General features: G+C 42.5%; 1 protein-coding gene across 3 annotated transcripts; it reads left to right on the top strand.

The window, feature by feature from the left end:
* The first annotated feature begins 510 nt into the window (after window positions 1-510).
* Window positions 511-19,976, top strand: YTHDF1 (YTH N6-methyladenosine RNA binding protein F1). Of its 3 annotated transcripts, none has more exons than XM_054980069.1 (6): window positions 511-1,069; window positions 4,063-4,087; window positions 6,331-6,410; window positions 12,151-13,674; window positions 14,228-14,293; window positions 18,369-19,976. In XM_054980069.1, exons 1-6 carry the CDS (start codon window positions 1,043-1,045, stop codon window positions 18,393-18,395), a joined length of 1,749 nt encoding a protein of 582 aa, XP_054836044.1. In that variant the 5' UTR covers window positions 511-1,042; the 3' UTR covers window positions 18,396-19,976. The 3 variants fall into 3 exon arrangements, with proteins under 3 accessions (XP_054836044.1, XP_054836045.1, XP_054836046.1); XM_054980070.1 differs by lacking the exon at window positions 18,369-19,976 and adding an exon at window positions 15,301-18,362; XM_054980071.1 differs by lacking the exon at window positions 14,228-14,293.
* Window positions 19,977-20,194: the final 218 nt, after the last annotated feature.

Genomic DNA, 20,194 nt, shown 5'->3' with positions numbered 1-20,194 from the left:
TAGTCTTAAAGGTGCTACTGGACTCTTTTTGATTTTGCTACTACAGACTAACACGGCTAACTCCTCTGGATCTACAAGAATTTGAGGGTTTCAACAAATTTTTTGCTTTGCATAGCAATTTTCTGTTTATTCTTCTGTCCCGCTGCCTCCCGTCGTCTCCAGGAAAACCCTGCACGTCTCTGCTGCGAACGTGTGAACGCCTGAGGTAAAACCGATCGGCTACCTCCTCCCCTCAGTCAGCTCTTTCTCCCCATTGGCTCCGTCTGAGTCAGACGTCCCGCCTTTCTCCCTGCCAATCAATCTACCTCTCTCCTCCCGCAGCCGAGCGAACGGACACGGCCATTTGGGCGGGAACTTAAAAACGGGGCGTGGCCACACCGCCGCCGCCTTCGCCCGTCCCCCTCCCACTACGCCTGCGCGACAGGTGATGCTCTCACTCCTCCCCCTCCCCCCTTCCTTCCTGTGTCTGGCGGAGGTTTTTCCTCCTCCTCTTCCCGGCAGGCCCCGCGCGGCAGTGGCGCTGGCGTCACCGCAGCCCGGCCCGCGCCGCCATTGGAGTTCGAAGGCTCCTCCGGCTCGCCGCCTTCCTTCCCCTCACAGGCCGCGGCTCCCTCCCCTCAGCCCAACCGCCGGTTTCGAAGAGAAAGAAGCCCGTCGCCCCTCCCCCTCATTTTTTTCCACGCACACCCCTGAGGTGAAAGAGGCGAGCTCGCGCGGCGGGCCTCCCTCTTTTTTTTCTATTTGAGCGGGCGATGTGAGGGAGCGAACGGGGGCGCGCGCGCGCGCAGGGAGGGGGAGGCGGCTCTCCCCTCCCCCCTCCCCCCGCCTAACGTCCCCCCTCCTTCCCCGTCCCCCCCCGTGCGCGCGCGCGCACGCCTTCCTCTTTCCTCGAGGGGAGGGGGAGGCCACCTGCGCGCGCGCGCTCCCGCGCCTCTCGGTCGGCTTCCTTCCCCCCCACCTCCTGGGCTCTCGTGCCTGGCCACGCCCCCTCCTTCCTTCCCTCCCCCTCCCCACCTCTTCCTCCTGTCAGGGCGCATGAGAGATGTCTGCCACCAGCGTTGACCCCCAGGTAAGTCGGGGAATGGGTGGGGGAGAGAGAGAAGGCGAATTTAGGCATGGATGAGCCCCCTCTTTCCCTCCCCTCCATCTTCCTTAACCTTCCTTTGCCGTCTCCCTCCGCTCTATCTCAAGTCTCTCTGTACGTAGATAATTTTAGGTTGGTCTGCAGTCGAACTGCAGGATTTGAATCCGTTGGCCCCTTAGGGACCAACACGGTAGGATCTTTTGAGTGTCAAAGCTCCCTTCTTCAGATACTTTGCACATCCTCAGAGGCACTGCTGGCTTTGAGTCTAGTGGCACCTTAAAGACCAACAAGATTTTTAGGGTAGGATCTTTTGAGAGTCAAAGCTCCCGTCATCAGATACTTTGCACACCCTCAGAGGCGCTGTGGGATTTGAGTCCAATAGCACTTTGGAGACCTACAAGATTTTCAGGGTGTAAGGTTTCAAGAGTCAGAGCTCCCTTTTTCTCTCATGATTTAACATCTTGTTGGTCTCTAAGGTGTCACTGGGCTCAAATTCTTTGTGCGTGCGCTCCGCAAGCCCTCCCCCAGCTGCAAGATCTTGGGAGTGCATGCCTGTCTGTTGGAGCTCTGACTGTCAAAAGCTCATATCCTGGAAATCTAGAGTCCTTCTAAAGAAGTGAGCTGTGACTCAATAAAGGTCATACCGTACCACACATTTTATTAGTCTTATAAGTGCTACTGGACTCTTGCTCTTTTCTACTGCTACAGACTGACTAACACAGCTTCTCATCTTGATCATTTCCCCTGGAAATCTAGTCGGTTTTTAAGGTGCTAGCAGACCCTCCCCTTTCTCAGTACATGTGTCTTCATTATTTATTTTCTTTGCAAATGCCTCCTGTTGCATTCAGTTTTGCTCCTCCTCCCTCTTCTCTTTTCTAGTTATTTACATTTGTCTCTTTATAGTTCAGCAGCTTCTACCCTTAGCATGTCTGAGTTACTTTGAATGCCGTGTTAGATGGAAGGAGATGTGTCTTAAAAAGCTGAAAGTGCACACTTTCAAAAAGTTATGTGATGGTTTGGTACAGGTGGGTAGCCCTTAGTATTACTACAGTGATCTTAGGCATAGTTTCAGCTGGTTAGCCATATTGGTCTGCAGTCACAGAGGAAGATCTAGATCCAGTAATGTCTTAAAGACCAGCTACATTTCCAAGGTATGAGCTTTTGAGAGTCAAGGGAGCTTAGATGTCTGCTGTTACCTTGGAAATCATGGTGGTTCGTGGTCCAAGTAGGTTTGTTGTTTCTGGCTGAAATTGTTGAGTGTGGCAAACTTGTACTTGCCCCTGTGTAAAATGGCCCTTAGTGTAGCTGTTGTATTGGATCCTTCTGGGAGAACAAAGAATTTCAGTTCTTTTTTTCTTGGATGTGTATTGTGTGTGTTCCAAAACTTAGCATCTCTGCACTATCACAGACTCCAAAGCTGTGTAGCTGCTATGTTTAGCTCCAGCACTCTGTCTCTGTGTCTGGCCTTGTCTTGTCTTGACTTCCTTACTTAGTTTAGCTGGCATGTGTCATCCCCCCCCCCCCATTACTTTACTGGATGTCTGTGAGTAAAGCAGTTCAAGGCTGTTCTTGATTTTAGAACATAGTCTATAGGACGCCATTCTTCAACTTTGGTGTTAAGTCTCTCTTTAAAAATACTGCTTTTCATTTTCCTGTGTTGCCTGAGACAGCTATTTCTCCCCCATCTTATTCTTTGGAGTATTGTTTTTCTTTTAAAAGCATTGTCCGGAGCTAGAAAGGGTCTGTTATCTCTGAAGAAGCCCCTTTCCCTCCTCTGCCTTTGGCTTTGGGGGAGGATTGACTGTTTTAGGAGGGCTCAGGCTCCAAATACGCACTACTTTCCCCCCCTTTCATCATAGAATATTAAGCATTTGTAAACAGTTCAAAGGGCTTGATGTTTTCTCAGTTGTTCGTATAGCCCTGTAAGGTAAATTTGGATTATTGCCTTTCTGTTATGCTTTGTGAAGCTAAGGCTGAGAGAAAATGTCTTGCTAGAGGCCTCCTGGTGAGTTCATGACTGAGGTGAGACTCTGATTTCCATGGCACTGTGACTTTAATTGCAAGGTTTTATCTGTTCTCAGTAGCTACCCTTTTATAAAGTGTCCTCCATTGGCTGTGGTGTTAACTTTCCCATGTACAGTAGATCTTTTTCTGTGTCATTCTCTGATGCACCACTTCTCACTTCTTGATTTTGTGTGTGGGGAGTTTCCCTGACTTCACCAATTGTCCCAGGCTCTTGTTCTCTGAATAAATGCTTCTTAAATGCCAAGATGTGGGTATTTCTTTCTTCAGACTTGGAAATTTGCCCCCCCCTCCCCAACATTTCCTTGGTCTGAGACTTGAGGTGTACTTCTTCTCCCCCTTTTTCCTTTTGTAGGTTTCGGTATCCTGGTGGTCATACTAGCAGTCAGCCTCTCTCTTCTTTGAAGTCTTTCCCTCACAGTGCATCCCTTGATTGTAATATATCTGGTATACATTCTGTCATTTAGCCTTTTGAGGAATTATATACATCTCTTTTTTCTTTGCTCTGTTTTTTGGCATCTTCTCTTGAAGTTTGGTTCCCAGTCCCTTCTCTAGGGTCATTTTGGAAATTGCAGCTGCTTCCTTTTTAAATCTATCAGGCTTTGATAATAATTATATGCTCTTTGTACTGATTCCTTAGAATTCCTAACACTGTACATATCCATGCCCTTGACTTTCTGTATTAGTCACTCTGAGATCACTCTGTATATGGATTGGTTGATCAGACAAGTGGCTTTTAAGGAAGCAAAAAGGATAATGGTTAGGAATTGTGTTATTGTATATATAGATGCTTTTGAAGGATGTCCTCCTGTTTATTTCTGTAGACTGTAGAATTGTGTGCACCATATTTTATAAATTGCAATATATTTACATTAGAATGATGTTTTACTTTATTCCAAGGGTTCAGCATGTGACAAATAATCTGTTCTTTTTTATCCTCTTCTTTGGTATGACAGAGACCGAAAGGACAAGATAATAAAGGTAAGGAAAATTCTGATCTTTTATATATATATATATATATATATGTCTTAAAATGTTCTGAAAGCAGAGGTGGATTTTGTTCGTAAGTAGCAATAGCTGGCTCTTGTTGATGAAACAGAGCTTTAAAAATATATGCACTAAGATCCTGGGTGTGGATTCCTGGAAGTCTCCTGGAGTTGAATGGGCTAAATTTCCAGTAAGCCACAACATTAGATTGGGAGTCTTGGAGGCTATTTGCATTTTCGCACATTTTTTGTGCAGGCATTTTCTCACAGTTTTTTTTAAACAACAAAGGTGCATGCTTTTGCAACAGTATCATGTTGTTCTTTTTAAGGAAAAAAGTGGTAACTTCATTTTGTACTTAGGCTACTTTCTTTTCTGTCATGAGATTATTTGTTGGTAGTTATAGGATTATGGTCATGGGAGTTAACACATCACTGCTCTTTTTCCACTGAAACTATTTTTGGAGCTCTTATCCCAAAGTTCAAACTCCCCTGAGTGCGTGATGGCATAGAGAATCATTTGTAGCCTTGCAATACTTGATACAACTAGAGTGGATAGATAGCAAACAATCCTGCTTGCAATGCTACATATGTGATATCTTTTAAATTCAGATTTATAGTTGATTCCATCCTGAAATTTCAGTATATCAAAGCCACAAGAACAATATTATTTACATTTTCAAAAATGTCTTCTCTGTTACCTCAAAGAATTGCATGCTCTGTTACTATCATCTCGTATTATGTCAGTGTCCAGAATTTTCTCTTTCACCATATACAATAGCTGTTTAAAGAGGTGTAAAGCACTTCAAGGAAGAGAACACAATGGACAAGTGAAAAGTTTCTATAAGTAACTTTCACTGGGACTGGGCCATTCAGTCACTTTTCTTTATGTCTCTGATCATAATCCAGAACAGGGTTAAGCACCCTGAAACCCACTGATTTCAATAGGTTTAAGCAAACCTAACAGTTGTGGTTGAGATAGATTAGCACCGCTGGTGTTCTAGAATAAGACCATTTAAACATTCACATTTTGTTTCTAGTGCTTCCTATTAAAGCCTTTTGCTCTAGATCACCCCAGAGGGTGATCTACAGCAGAATACTTTAAACAGGTTTACGATTCTGTAAATAAACAGGAAGTAGAATATTTCTCGGTTTGCTGACTTATTGAAGAGCTATTCAAAGTACTATGACTGTTCTAGGCTAAGGCATCTTATTTGTGTCAAACACTTTTGTAGCTTTAATGAAGCTTAAATTACATCTAGCATAGCAAACACGCCTTTCTGACTTTTGTATGTGTAAATAATTTTTGATCCTTAAGCATTTTATTGTCGCCTTCTAGCTTGCATTATGAAAGCTTTTTCGATCTCTCAAATGCTCTTAAAAGTCAGTGGTTTTCAGACTTCCTGCCTTAAAAAAACTCTTTGCTCATCAGCTGGTCAGCAGAGGAACCCCTGCATATCTGCAATGGAAATTCAGTTCACTACAGAGTATTCTGTGACATGACAGTACCCTAGGGTTTATGTGGAGTGTTGACTGGTCTTGTTAGTCCTTGCTATCTCCCTCTGTGCACTGTGTGCACACCCTAGGACATAACCAACAATTGCTTTGAAGCTGCAGAGTTCAAAATTGAAATGAATAAGCAAACGTTCAGTTAACCTTGATAGTGATGAGCTCATTGAGAAGCTCCTGGTAATCTTCCAAAGAATTCCAAGAGCTCTCTAGGCCACCTTTAAAAATGTTTACTGCAGATACTACTCTATTTAATTAGCTTTGGTAGTGTTCTAGATGCTTTACTGGACATAAGCTAGACTAGAGTAGGTAAGGCTATTTCTGTCACCTGTCAACAAGGATAAAATTTCCACTGTATATACTAGTACTGAAAAATTTTAAAGGCCGCTTCACCAGTATTTTATTGGCCTTTCTACCCTTGAAGCCCTTTAGATGTCTGCTGTTGCTTGCCAAGTTGTTCCGTTTTCATAGTCCTGTTCTTGCAGAAGCTGTGGCTGGTTGTTGAAAAACCAGCTTGCTCAGTAACTGTTATTCGGACTAGTTCTATAACCAGCAGTAGCATTTAGAGTGCAAGTGATTTTTTTTTTCTGTCTTGTTGAAATCTGACCCCTGTAAGAATTGACAGTGCCACAGGATAAATACTTATTTGCATGTACTGTTGGTACACTTTAGCATATGCTTCTTGCTGAAACTTCAGAATGAACAATGTTGTAACTAGCTCTTTTGTTTCAGTGCAAAATGGTTCACTTCATCAAAAGGATACAGTTCATGACAACGATTTTGAGCCTTACCTTTCTGGACAGTCAAATCAGGTTAGTCAATGCAGCTGAAAAAAACCTGGGTTTTCTTAAAATCGTTTTTTGGCGGGAATGTGAATCAAGGAACTCTGCCATTTTTAAAAAGAAACTGTTCTAGAATAAAGTGGAAGGGAAAAAGACAGTTACACTTTGTGTAGCACCCCTGCTCATTTTTGGTGAATGAATAACCCCCTCACCAGTTCCAGTTCCACTCAGAATGTTGTGCTTTTGTGTGTGTCTGCCGCAGATGTAAAGATCAAACTATTGTTCCTATTGCAGTGAATGCAGAGCATTTTAATATCCTAAAATGCTTGTAAATCTGAGGGCCAAGAACTGCTACTTAATAGGCATTTGGATGCAGTAGAATATTTTTAGTAGTGCGACTGCCAAAGCTTGGTTTGGGGGGTGGAATCACACCGTAGCTTCTTGGATAAATTGATTGTTTGTATAAAAACCATAAATGAAAGTATTTATACAGAAGTAACTGATACACGCTCTGTTTCCGGCAGTTACATTCTACTTCGTAATGTGCGTTTCTACAGTGCTCATAATTACTAGGAATGCTGCTGTGGCTATCGTAGTGTAATTTCAAGCACGCTGCTGTTCAGAAGGCTACAGCTCTTGTGTGTAAAACTCCTGAACCTGCATGTCATTTTAGCCCTACATTTTCTTTGTGGACAAGAATTCTTTCTCTGGTACCATAAGGTGCCATTGCCAACAAACTGGAAATTATTCCTTTTCCTCCTCACCCTTAATGTCGCTGTTTGTCTGATGTCATGCTGGACCCGTTGGCTACAGTCAGCTGCTGCTGTTCAAGATGCTAAAGGCGAAGCATGATTCTCACCTAACAATAAAAGTGTCAACTTTTAAAGTAAATGTAAAGCAGCGTGCCCAAAGTTTGGCACACTTTAGAAATGACACACACAAAAATTTCCTCTGCGGATTACCTTTCTCCCGTCAAGATACCTGCTGTTTTGAACGCTCATAGAGGTGTCTCGGAAAAATAAATTGAAACTTAACCTATGCTTAATCACCTTGTGAGAATTCAAAAGTTTGGCTCAGGAGTTCCTTAGCTGAAGATCCTGCTTCTTGTTTGCACGATGAGCTGCATCCAGCAACTGTTCCAGTGGTGATGTATGGAGTTGTTGGATCCAGCACTCAATCCCTTGGTGTAGGTGCTGGCCGTACATTCAGAATATGCATGCTCCAGCTGATAACCAAGCTGCAGCATTCTCCACTGTCTGAGCTGCCTTAGAGGGGAGAGCTCTGTGGAGTGTGTTACAGTAGTCTAGTCTTGATGTGAGCTTAAGAAGAGCCCTACCAGATCAGACCAGTGGTCCATTGAGTCTAGCATCCTGCCTCACACGGGGGCTGGCCAGTAACTCTGGAGGACCGACAACAGGTCACAGATGCTGAGAGCCCTTCCCCTGATATTGCCTCCCAGTACTAGCATATAGAGGTATACTGCCTCTGAATGTGGAGATTCCCTTTAGTCACCTTGGCTAGTAGCCACTGATAGATCTGTTCTCCATGAATGTGTCCTGTCCACGTTTAAGGCATGGCATTACTTTGGTAGTTTTCAACCAAATATTGCTGTATAAAAGCAAAGTGATTTTTCACAAGTAATAGCAAGTCACTTGGCTGAATGCTTAAAGAGGACTTGAATAATTAAAGCATCATTGAAAACCTGAAGTTGGGGTGACTTTTCTCATTCAGTTTTTTTTTTAGATCCTATATTCATTATTTTATTTTGGACATTTCAGCTTGCCAAGTGCCTTAAAATTCTTGCCTCATTTTATTCTGGTCATAGCTTTGAGGTGAGTGCATAAGTATTATGACTTGCCAGAGGCTGCCCAGTGAACTTTTGAAGACAAACAGATTTTAACAGACCACAACAAGTTATTTTCTATGCATCTTGCTAACCCCTTTAACTGAAATAAGCCTTTTTGTGTGGGTGCAGAGTGGGTAATGGCTCCGCAGAGAACTGTATTAGAAACACAGTGGTTAGGATCTTACAAAAGTTTTCTGTTTATGGAAGTTGAGGGGGTATATTTTTGCCATGTCCCTACTACAAAATTCCCTTCCTTCATGGATCCCCAACATATGGTTCTGAAATGGGGGGGGGGCAGGGAATTGGTGAAAATTGTGCCTCCCGGTAGAAAATTTATGATGCAAAACACCATGATTCCTGAAGGGTGCTCTGCTAAGCGTTCTCCACTCTTTTTCTAAATTATTATCTTGTATGGGGTTAGAAAATTTTGTGTTAGTTCTTGGTCAGATGGGGTAGTATGCATCCCTTACCTTGGGTATCAGCTGAACAGTTCTCTTCAAACACCTTGACGTATCATGATATGCTCCTTCCTGATTTTTGCTAGTTGTACGGCATAACCTAGATGTTATAGGTTATACTGCTTCAATGCAAGGTGTTGGTGTAGATTGCCTTCATGTTCTTTTAAATCTGTATGTTTCAACGTTCTACGAAAAATAGGCTGTTACTAAAATACTTCATTCATTTGCCAATACTATACATTCATGATGGTCTATGGGAACTCATTCTAATTAAACTGTCGATTTTTAGAGTCTTAAGCTTGAGTATACATCAGTATCATGCTGCACCAGTTGCGCTTGCAAATTTTAGTAGACCATCCAAAAGCAAACGACTTTTAGCTGTGTTCTCTCCAGTTCATATTCCTCCAAATTTGCATTGGAAAATAACTATCCATACTTCTCAGTGGAGGCTTTCATATACCAGTATTGTCAGGGTTTGAATCTTTTGTGGGCTGTCTCCCCCTCATTTCTGTATTGTGAATACATGTCTTGGAGAGAGATGAGTAGAGTGGCTTGGAAGAAGTCCATCAAGAACTTCCAGCCAAAGCTGTGATCTTCTTCATTGTAGTTCTGCCCACGGTAATGTGTGACACAATAATGCCAAACAACATGGTTCCCATTTCTGCAGACAGCTGTTGGGCCAGTGCCTACCTGTGAGATGATCTGCTTTCTGTAGATAGCCCTACTTGTGTACATGGATGAAGTTTGCCAGTAGAGTGGACAGGCAGGGCTATACTAACGTCTGGAGCATTGGCTCCACTACACCATAGTTTTACTTCATTTCCCACCACACCATGGTTTTACTCTCTAACTGCAAAAATGTTTAGGAAGGCAATGTTGCCATTTTGTGACTTGTTTTCAGAACATCAGAAATCCTAGAAATGAGATATTGACCGTGTAAGATTTTGATTGTGGGAACTGCAGGCCCCAAAAAGAGCAGAACCTCTTAAAAGTTACTGGTAAATTGGCTGAACCTTAATACTCGATGCCATTTCTGAGGCCACGGGGGAAGAGGAAGCAGCCAAACCACCCCTTTGCTGTGCATGACAATCTCATTGGGAGCCCCTTCCCTTCTTTCCTAATTTTGTAGCTGATGTTTGTATGGGTTTTGTTACTGGAATGCAGTAAGTAGGAGGTCTCTATGGTGTCATGTGACATAAGCCAAACAAAATATATGGGATACTTTGCAAAGATGACTGGTGGGGCTGCTTCATTACGCTGCAGTTGTGCATGGAAATGTTCAGCACAAGACAGTGACTAACAAATATACAAGAATGGTTATGAGATCAGAAATGTTTCAGGGTAGAGCACTTACTAGTTGCAGTGGATTGCAGTGGACATCCCAGCTAACTGGATCTGTGCAAGCTCTCAGCTTGCCACATGATAAAAATGTGGCTTTGGAGCACAAAGGCATGTCTCCTGGCAGGAAGGAATTACTGGTCCTTTCATGTGAATTATTCATGCTTGCTTTTTTGCACTTGCTGTATCCTGTGGCAAGAAATAAAACTCACTGATGCCAGTTTCCAAATGCTAATCCATATTGTCCTGATAACTCTAAAGAATTTGAGTGTTTACGTCAGAGAGTGTACCCTTTTCAGGAAATCTGGTGTATAAAACGGTTGCAACATGTGCTGTTGATGTTTTTAATGCCCTCGGTTTCCCTCTTCTCAGAGCAGCAGTAACATGTATGTTCATGCTTATTATTACTGCTCTTGTGATTATTACTTTAAGCGCCAAGAGTTATGGCACAATAGAAACTGGTGGTAAAGGTCTGCTGCCCCAAGGGGATTCTCCGATCAGAGTATGCAAAGAATAAGCGGAAGGGAGGTAAGCATAATACACATACAGCAGGAGATTGAAGAGCCCTAGGAAGAAAGGAGCTACAGAAGGGTGAAATAGGCACGGCGGGTTTTATGAAGAAATACAAAACTAGAAATGGAGGGGGCATTGTGGAAGAGATCTGGAAGAGATTTATAAGATTAAAGAGATAGCTTAAAGAGTGGGGGAGGACGCATAAGACTGAAAAGATAAGAACTATGGTTGTGGGAAACAGAAGAACAAGAAATTAGAAATGCAGCCATGCAATAGTGAAGAATATTAGAGCCCTGCTAGATCAGACTAAAGACTTATCTAGTCCAGCATCCTGTTTCCACCAGTAGCTAACTGCTGGTAGGAAGGGCAAGAAATTTGACCTGCAGTATAACAAGAGTTGTGGTTGAATGTGATCAAAATAGCTCCTAATTATGGCAGCAGAATTCTCATTGGAGAAGTGAACCAAACAAGTTAGGAATGCTAGGAAGAAGACCCATACTGTAGTTCCAAGGGGAAATAACCAAAGTATTCTAAGCGGTTTGCAGTAAGAATAGTTAGGAGCAAATTGAATCTGAGCTTAAAGGGAGTTGGGTGTGAAATTTCTATGCTTTCTGAACAGTAAATGGCAGCAAAGTCCATGGAGTTTGCCCCATTCAGTTATGCAAAGTAAATACTTAATAATGAATCTCGGTGATGGTTTTTTAAGAACTGAAGGATAGATAAATCCTAGCATTATAGAATATGTGTCTTGTGAAGCTTTTTTCTCAGAATGCGAAAAGTCAGAAGTTTGTATACAGAAAGAGCAGAAGGCTGTGATTTTCATGAGTGAAAAGTTCATGAGTGAAAGCAGTTTGTGTGAGAGATTTATGCATTGAGAAATAACCTGGGGTTGGATCAAAGTTTCTGCAGACAGAGCAAGTTTGTAGAAGGGGATATATTTCCTGCCTTCCCTGGGAAGTAGTTGTGCTTCTTGCCTCAGCAAGTTGGTGTACTTTCCAAAACACTGTGCTTTGAGACAGCAGAGGATTTTGACCAGTTCCCCTTTATTGGTGCTGCTCCCTGTGTAGCATGTTACATTGTTCTAGAGAGTCCCCTGACTTTAAGCAACAGCTTTTTGATTATCCCAGCAAAGTGTTAGGGAAAGGTGAGAGAGATTTCTGTGAGCCAGGGTGTTATAGTGGTGTATATATAGAGCATTAGACTAGGATCTGTGGGAGACCCAGGTTCAAATTCCCTCTCTGCCATGGAAGCTCACCTGGTGACCTTGGGCCAGTCACATGCTCTCAGCCTGACATACCTCACAGGGAGATTGTTGTAGAGGATAAAATAGAGGAGTGGAGAATGTTGTGAACCCCCGCTGGGGGAAAAGGCGGGATATAAATAGCGAAATAAATTTATTTCTGCAGACTTACTTCACCCCTCTTTATCAGTTGTAATTAGGGAGACAGAATGACTGAAAAGCAAGGCAATGCTTAAATCATAGAAGGCATTTGATTGCTATTATAATATAAGTTTAGAATCTAGGGGATTTAAGCTTTCCTGAAGAATTTCTGCTATCTTCATTTCCACTTTGTGAATATCTGAATCTGAAATTACTTTTCTTTTTTTTTAACAGAATAACAGCTATCCATCAATGACAGATCCTTACTTATCCAGTTACTATCCGCCATCTATCGGCTTTCCTTACTCTCTCAGTGAAGCACCGTGGTCAACTGGAGGAGACCCTCCAATCCCATACCTCACTACCTATGGACAGCTCAGTAATGGCGACCATCACTTCATGCATGATGCTGTTTTTGGACAGCCTGGGGGACTGGGGAACAACATCTACCAACACAGGTTTAATTTTTTCCCTGAAAATCCAGCTTTCTCAGCTTGGGGGACAAGCGGGTCCCAAGGGCAGCAGACTCAAAACTCAGCTTATGGGAGCAGTTACAGCTACCCACCCAGCTCTCTGGGTGGTACTATTGTGGACGGCCAGACAGGATTTCACAACGATACTTTAAATAAAGCTCCTGGGATGAATAGCATTGAACAGGGAATGGTTGGGCTGAAGATTGGTGGGGATGTCACAACCTCCGCCGTGAAAACAGTAGGTTCTGTGGTAAACAGTGCTGGGATGGCAGGTGCTTTGTCTGGCAATGCTGGCTCAAGTATAAACTTGCCAGTGTCGAAGCCAACCTCTTGGGCTGCTATTGCTAGCAAACCTGCAAAACCTCAGCCCAAGATGAAAACAAAAAGTGGGCCTGTAATAGGAGGGGCTTTGCCTCCACCACCCATAAAACATAATATGGATATAGGTACTTGGGACAATAAAGGCCCTGTGGCCAAAGTTCCAACTCCCCAGCAGATTCCATCTCCTCAGTCAGTCCCACAACCACAGATTATTCAGCCTATTCCTGCCCAGGCACCTCCCTTGACCCAGCTGCCATATCAGAACCCTCAGCCGCCCCCGCCTCAAAATCGGTGGGTGGCACCTCGCAACAGAAATGCAGCTTTTGGCCAAAGCGGAGGGACCGGCAATGAGAGTAACTCTCCTGGGAGTATTCCAGCAAACTCTATCCCTGGCGGTGAATCCCACCCTGTTCTTGAAAAGCTGAAAGCTGCTCACAGTTATAACCCGAAGGATTTTGAGTGGAACCTTAAAAATGGACGTGTGTTCATAATAAAGAGCTATTCTGAGGATGACATTCACCGCTCTATCAAATACTCCATTTGGTGTAGCACAGAGCACGGCAACAAGCGTTTGGACAGTGCTTTCCGCTCCATGAATAGCAAAGGCCCAGTCTACTTGCTCTTCAGCGTCAACGGCAGTGGTCATTTCTGTGGCGTGGCAGAAATGAAGTCACCGGTGGACTATGGTACCAGTGCTGGTGTCTGGTCTCAGGACAAGTGGAAGGGGAAGTTTGACGTCAAGTGGATCTTTGTGAAAGATGTGCCCAACAACCAGCTGCGACACATCAGGCTGGAGAACAATGACAACAAGCCAGTTACAAACTCCCGCGACACTCAGGAGGTGCCCTTAGAAAAAGCAAAACAAGTGCTTAAAATTATTGCTACGTACAAGCACACAACCTCCATCTTTGATGACTTTTCTCATTATGAAAAGCGCCAGGAAGAAGAGGAGGTGGTGCGGAAGGTAAACTGGCTTTAAGTTGTTTAATTAAAGTGCATATGAAGGGAATCTGGATTCCTTGGGTGGGGGGAGCAAGAGTTTCAAAGAGTAAAAAAATGTTTCTGCTGTAAAAAGGAACATACATCCTTATTCCATAGTTCAGAGTGGCAAGTGACTGCTGGTGGGCTTACATTTGAGACAGATTAGAATGTTGCTCTTAATAGCTGTGGTCTCATAGGGGTAAGTGACGGTGGTGTTATTGGCAGACGTATGTAATAATGTTGCTCACTTATCACCGTACCAAAAAACTTGGGGCTGGTGGCAGCTGCACTATTTCTGTAGCTCTAAAAAAGATCAATGGATTGTGAGTAGATTGAGAATTGAGGTGCTTTTCAGAAAGAATCCCGCAACTACAGAGATAGTCAAGAGGATAACATTAAGGAATAGCCAGCAAAGTAGAGTTGAGCAATCGGTATCAGGCACAATAAATAAATCTCGGTTTGTTCAGTGTGCACAAACTTGCTTATATATTGGGCTCACATGCTCTCTCCCTCTTCCCCTTTTGCGGCTTGACAAGATTGAAGACAAATCTTCAGCTAATTCCAATTATGATGTCCAAATGTGGTTGCCTTCACTGACTGAGGTTAGTCCCTCCTCCCCCCTCCCAGGAACTAGGATCATTAACTGGTATTGTTTGTTGAGAAATGTGGTTACTTGCAAGGAATTATCCCCAGTTAGTGAAGGCACCCTGATTCAAATGGCGCACCTGATTCCAGTCAAGGCTTGTGTCTTTAGTCTCACATGCTGGGAGCAGCCTTGTGTTTAAGTCAGGGCACAGACAAGCATTAATAAGAAAACTAAAATTACTCAGACCTTTGAACTATTACATAATGAAATTTGCTAGTATTATTAATAGAATACATACAGCACTAAATGATAATAGATTTAGTGAATTTTGGAGTTAGCTGGAGGGGAATTAAAGGTTATCTCAACTAAATTTTCCATTCATGCAAGGTACTTTTGTCTGTGGAAAGGAATATTCCCTCCTCCTTCTCTCCCACTGCTGCCCACTGATCTCCCCCAAATTCTTTGCCTGGGGTGGTGATAGAAATAGGTAACCCTCAGGAGCAGCATGAGAGGAAAAGGGGATGTCTGTAGTAGGAAAAGGGATCTGTTGGAAATTACCCCACATTTTCAGTTAGTGGGAAACTTAATCTGGCTCCCGCCCAAACAAAGGATGTAGAAGTGGGAATAAGATAGCAAGTCCTTTGATCCTGGGCTCATGGGTGTACTTTGCAGACAGTAAGAATGGTGCCCTCAGCTTTGTTCTAGTAAGGGAGCATGATGACTCCTTGTCCCACAAGTGGGATGTGGCTCCTTTCTGCTGCTTTTCTTAGGCTTTCTTGTAATTGACACGGTGGCTGTTGTGTCTCAGCAGTTAATGAGGCTTCTTCACACTTCATCTGGGGAAGTCACGGAGGTCAGGAAGATTTTCCCCTCTCAGGCTTTCAGGACCCAAACAGGGGCAACTGCTTTTGAGAAAATCTAGGTCTGAGGATTCCTCTACCAAGGCCCATTTCTCCCACTCTTCCTGGCTTCAACTCTGCCCCATTTCTTTGTTGGAGGTTAACCTTTCTGCTTATTCTCTAGGTAGCCACAAACTCAGCATGAGGTACACTTGGTTTGGGGGTGGAATGGTTGCAAGAAATGAAGACTCTTCTAGGTAATTAAAGGTTTAAACTCTTGCTTGCCCACAGTGATAACACAGAATCAGATGAGCCAGATTGAGCAGAATCTGAGAGATCCTGTTTTCATTTTAATACCTTTTTTTAAAGGTATGTGTAGTCCATAAATTACAGGCATATCTGAGGATGTGATGGGCATTTGTTGCTCCCTAGGAAGAATTTAAGGTGGAATGCCTCTGTTCTTTTCACTGGATTGAGGTTTGTTTGTTCCACATGTGCAAATAGCATTTATGTGGGATTCCTACAGATTTTTTTTCCTCTCCGACTGCGGCACCCTCTCCCTGTGCTCTTCCTGAGTGGCCTCTGACCTCCAAAAGCAGGATTTTGTGGGGCGCAGCAGGCTGCAGCAAAAAGGGAGCAAACACCCTCTGTTTAACAGAGTTACCTGAAATGCTTCCGTCTCACATTATTGCTTATACTATCTTCCTAGAGTGAGCTTTTGTTGGTAGAAGCTCATTGTACCGGCACCAGCTCTTTTAATTGCCTTCCACTTTACTGTAAAACCAAAGATACGCTTGTCAAGTGCTGTACTCTATAAGCTTTTCTCCAATTGATAACACACAGTTTTGTTTTTATTGAGTGGAGTTTTGGACTGTGCAGCCACAAAATCTATTGTACCCTACTTGTTTATATCAGCATACTTTAAAAAAAAATCCAGCTTTATGGGTTTATGCTGAAGCTTGAATTAAAACACGCTTGTGATGGATGTAATAAAATAAGATGCGTGTGCCATAGTCTCAAACAATAATGTTTGTAAGGTCAGTACACTTTGAAGTCTGTTCTGCAACAATTCTGGCTTCCAAAACAAAACAAACACTTTCAAGCGAAGGGCTACCTTGAGTTACAGCTTTGGGATAGTCCCCCTGAAAATATAAAAGTGTGCAGTCAGATTTTGGGATGCAAACATGTTTAGAGAATCCGCAGATGGCCGAAGTAGCCTCCTGAAAAGGGTATGGTTGTGAGAAGCAGACTGTCCTAGCACCAAAGATCCAAAAGAGCTGCTTGTTGGGCCTTCAGTAAGTCACCTGATTTGAAGGTGGTGTGGCATGATGGGAGTGTTGGGGAAGCTGCAGTTAAAAGCAAATTGAAAGCCTCCGTAGATGGCAGTAATTTTTTCTGTATATCTCAGAATAGCATTTGTTTAAACTTCTGCATTTGGAATTGTTAGTCTTGGAGAGGAGGCTGGAATATGTTCCTCATGGCTGGATTGTGAATGACTTGTCAGCCGAAGGGCCACATCTAATGAGTGTATTATTTGCACGCCATCAGTATCTCTCTTCATAGACATGGCAGACGATCGCCTACAGTTAGCAGTCTCTAATTATTACCGTGGATTGTATCGAGACTAAATTTCTCAGCCGTTGATAGAACTTCCTGGCCCCTTGCTCCCATTGATCTCCACAAAGTGATGCTACTAGGAGAGAGAGAGAGGCAACCCTGAGAAACAACATGAGAGATGCCCGTGGTTGGAAGGGTGGGGGCGGGGATCAGTGGAAATTGACAGTTCATTCTGGATCCAACCCCATGAACGAGAATGGGGAAGACCTTAGAAAAATCAGCATATAGAAACTGATTGGGAACATTTGCCGCAATACTTGCATATTGTGAATTTATTAAACCTTTTTTTGGAAAGGGGGCATCAGGATTCTAACAAAAGCCCACAAATTCACAAAACTAGAACAGTGGGGTGTGGTCACCTGCCACATTGCCCTGGAGTTCTCCTGTTACCCATAGTAAATATTTAGGGATTTCATGTGTTAAATGCTTATCAGTGTGTTATAAATGGTAACAAAATGTGTGTTCTGGCTTAAAAGAGAAGCTTGTGCGTTGCAGGGACTTACTCAGCATGGAGAAAATGCCTGCCAAGGGACCCTGACAGCAGTACATTGTGGCATGAAAGCCATATTGAGCCACGCTGCTGGGAAGGCTACTGCCTCTTTCTAGCTCCTGTGTGTGTGTGAGGTGAGGGGCTCTTCCCTCACTCCCTCAGCCAAAAGCCATTTTTGGCTTATTTTGTAAAATCTTTTCTGAGAGAGGTGGCCTTGATACTCTTTCTGCTCAAAGCCCTTACGGGTTCTTTTTGCTGAAAACTACAAATCCTGCCACAGCACCATTGTTACAGCTCCAGGTGCCTCCTCAGCTTTGTGTGATTGGGAGAAGAGTGTTTCTAGCAATACAGAAGTTGGGGTGCGTGTTGCTTAGATGGCTTGTTTGCTTAGCTAGTAGTGCCACTTTTTTGGCTAGTGCTTATTATATCTCAAGAAGCATCCAGCTTCCTGCCTAATACAAATAATTCTATTAGTTCAGAATATAAATAGTTCTCTTATTAGTTCAGTGTTTGGTAGCTTTTCAGTGGTGAGGGACACTTCTGCCATTTACAATTTTTTTTGTGGTTGTAAAGATTGCAACCAATTCTCTGTCCTCTTTCCCCTCCCTTTACCCCTGTAGTCAACTGCTCAGAGAATGTGCTAGAGAGCTGTGCGTTACCAAATGGAGAAATGAGAGGGTCTTGAATGGAGTTTGATTTGACTTGATACCAAAATGCAGAGCGTGTGCAAACCGTGAAACCAGGGTTATATCTTCTTAATATTGATGTTCTTAATGAAGACATGCTATTGCATTTCAGGAAGGCTTCTTATCTGTATACAATTTCTTAGGATGTATAAAGTATTCCTAAAATTTGAACAGAATAGTTTGGGGTTGCAATAAAGACCAAATGTACTGCTTTAAAACTGCAGCAGTTGCCATAACTTGTCCTTTAAAAGTCATCAAGTTTATTGTGGTATTAGCCCACAACAGCTTATACCACAATTTTATCTTTAAGGTGCCACAAAATCCCTTTTTCTAGCTGCAGGAGACAAATAGCGATACCCTTTTGAAGTAGCCTTGTATGTTAAAGCTGATGCAAGGACTTGATTTGTTATTGCTTATTTTCCCCTCCTGCATTCTGACTTTGTATTTTTCTCTTTACAGGAACGTCAGAATCGAAGTAAACAGTAAGAATAGACATATATAGCTTGAGATATATATGTATATATATATCTGATATTAAATTTGATTATGAGAAATGAATTTTTTTTTAAGTACCCTGGTGCTGTATTCTGGCATCAGAAGACTGAATAGCTTTCAGCTCCGATATCTTTTTGTGTGTGTGCGTGTGCAGGGGAAATTCAATGGCTGCATCTATAAGTACATTGTAATTTTTTTTTGCCCAGGTGAATATGCGTTAATTTGTATCTTTTCTATGTAAAATGCTGTAGAATCCATTAATAAAGGTGTTACCAGTTGGTTTTTTAAAACTTTAAGTTGGTTAAAAAGTTTCCTCGAATATGTGATTATAATTGAATATTCTGGAAATATTAGTGTCTCCCAAAGGCTTCAGCACAAATTATGTTTCTAATCTGGAAATTCAACTTAATTTGTATCTGTGTACTACAGATCCTCTTGTCTCACCATTTCCCACAATGCTCTTGATTCTTCATGGGGAGTATAAAAACCCTTAAACTGAATCTTTCATTTTAAACTTGTTTATAAAAAACCCCAAGCATGTCTAAGAATTTGACATCAGTACAGTGGGTTCAGATCACTTTGAGTAATTCACATTTTCATCTAATTGATTGATTTTCTTTTCAATGCTGAAAGTACACTCTTTGCTGTCCTGTAGAAAAGTGTAATTCACAAGGCCCTTTCTTGTCCAAGCCGCATACATGAAAATTGCTCCAACGCACAATTGTGCTCTTGCCTGCCTCTTATCAGCTCAGCGGGGCTTTCTTGAGAAATATTCCTCATGGATTGTGGCCTTACAGTGACTGAAAATAGTTTTTCTTCCCTATTTGGTAAACCAGTGCTCTTCTGCGAGCATCTGTGCTCTTTATTAGCCTACAAAAGTTGAGAGATGTTTCTTTCTCCAGTCATTGTCTTGTTTTCTTTGTAGCTAATCAGTTAAATAATGTCAACATTACAGGGGTTTGGGGGCAATGTGGTTTTTTGTTAGGCTGGTTTTCATCTTTCTGATGATCAGTTTTTTAAAATCTTTTTTTTCCTTCTTCACTTCTCAAAAATGCCATTTAAATTTTTATACCAATAATGGTGAGCTTTAATATAGAATCTTAGTACAGATTTATATGATGGATTATGCTTCAGATGTTTAAAATTGACAGTGTGTGTGTGTTTTTTCTGTTGGATGAGTAAAAAAAAAAAGCCTACTGTTTTAAGAAATGGAATTTGCTGTCATGTTTTTGTGGAATGAGGGAGCTGTTGAAGAACTAGCCACCAATCGGAGTTTCAAAATTAAGCATGAATTCTTGGGGCTCATGCCTGTTGCTCTAGCACACCAAATCTGCACGTGTATCGTAGAGGATCTTTTACTTATTATTAGAAAGCAAATATCTTCTGAAAACTATTTACTCAAAAGGACCTCCAATTTAAATGAAATTTAAGCTGTATCATTTAGACTTGTATTTAGAATATATAGCTTTGTCTCTGGACTGTTACTTCTGGTGTAAGGAGTAATGGACAGCATCGGATTTAACTTTTTCCTCTAGGAGAATACAAGCCTTAATAAATAATACCTACTTAGCACGTGTGATGTCATCTCATTCTTTACCCTCCCTCACCCAGCACATCAAGGCCTGCTTTGGCCACAGCTGGAGAATGTCAGTGCTGTGGCTACTTTATGCCCCCTTCTCCCCCCGAGTGTGCCGTTACCATAAAAGTTGCACTGGAGGCTTGACAGATGCTGGTTTAGCTGAACTGATGTATCGAACCCACTCTGGTGGTTAAGGAACAGCTCCCCAAGC

This window comes from Eublepharis macularius, chromosome 5 (genome assembly GCF_028583425.1).
Source record: "Eublepharis macularius isolate TG4126 chromosome 5, MPM_Emac_v1.0, whole genome shotgun sequence".
Taxonomy (NCBI): Eukaryota; Metazoa; Chordata; class Lepidosauria; order Squamata; family Eublepharidae; genus Eublepharis; species Eublepharis macularius.
Note: the sequence above shows the minus strand (reverse complement) of the source record. Positions and strands in the feature narration are given on the sequence as shown.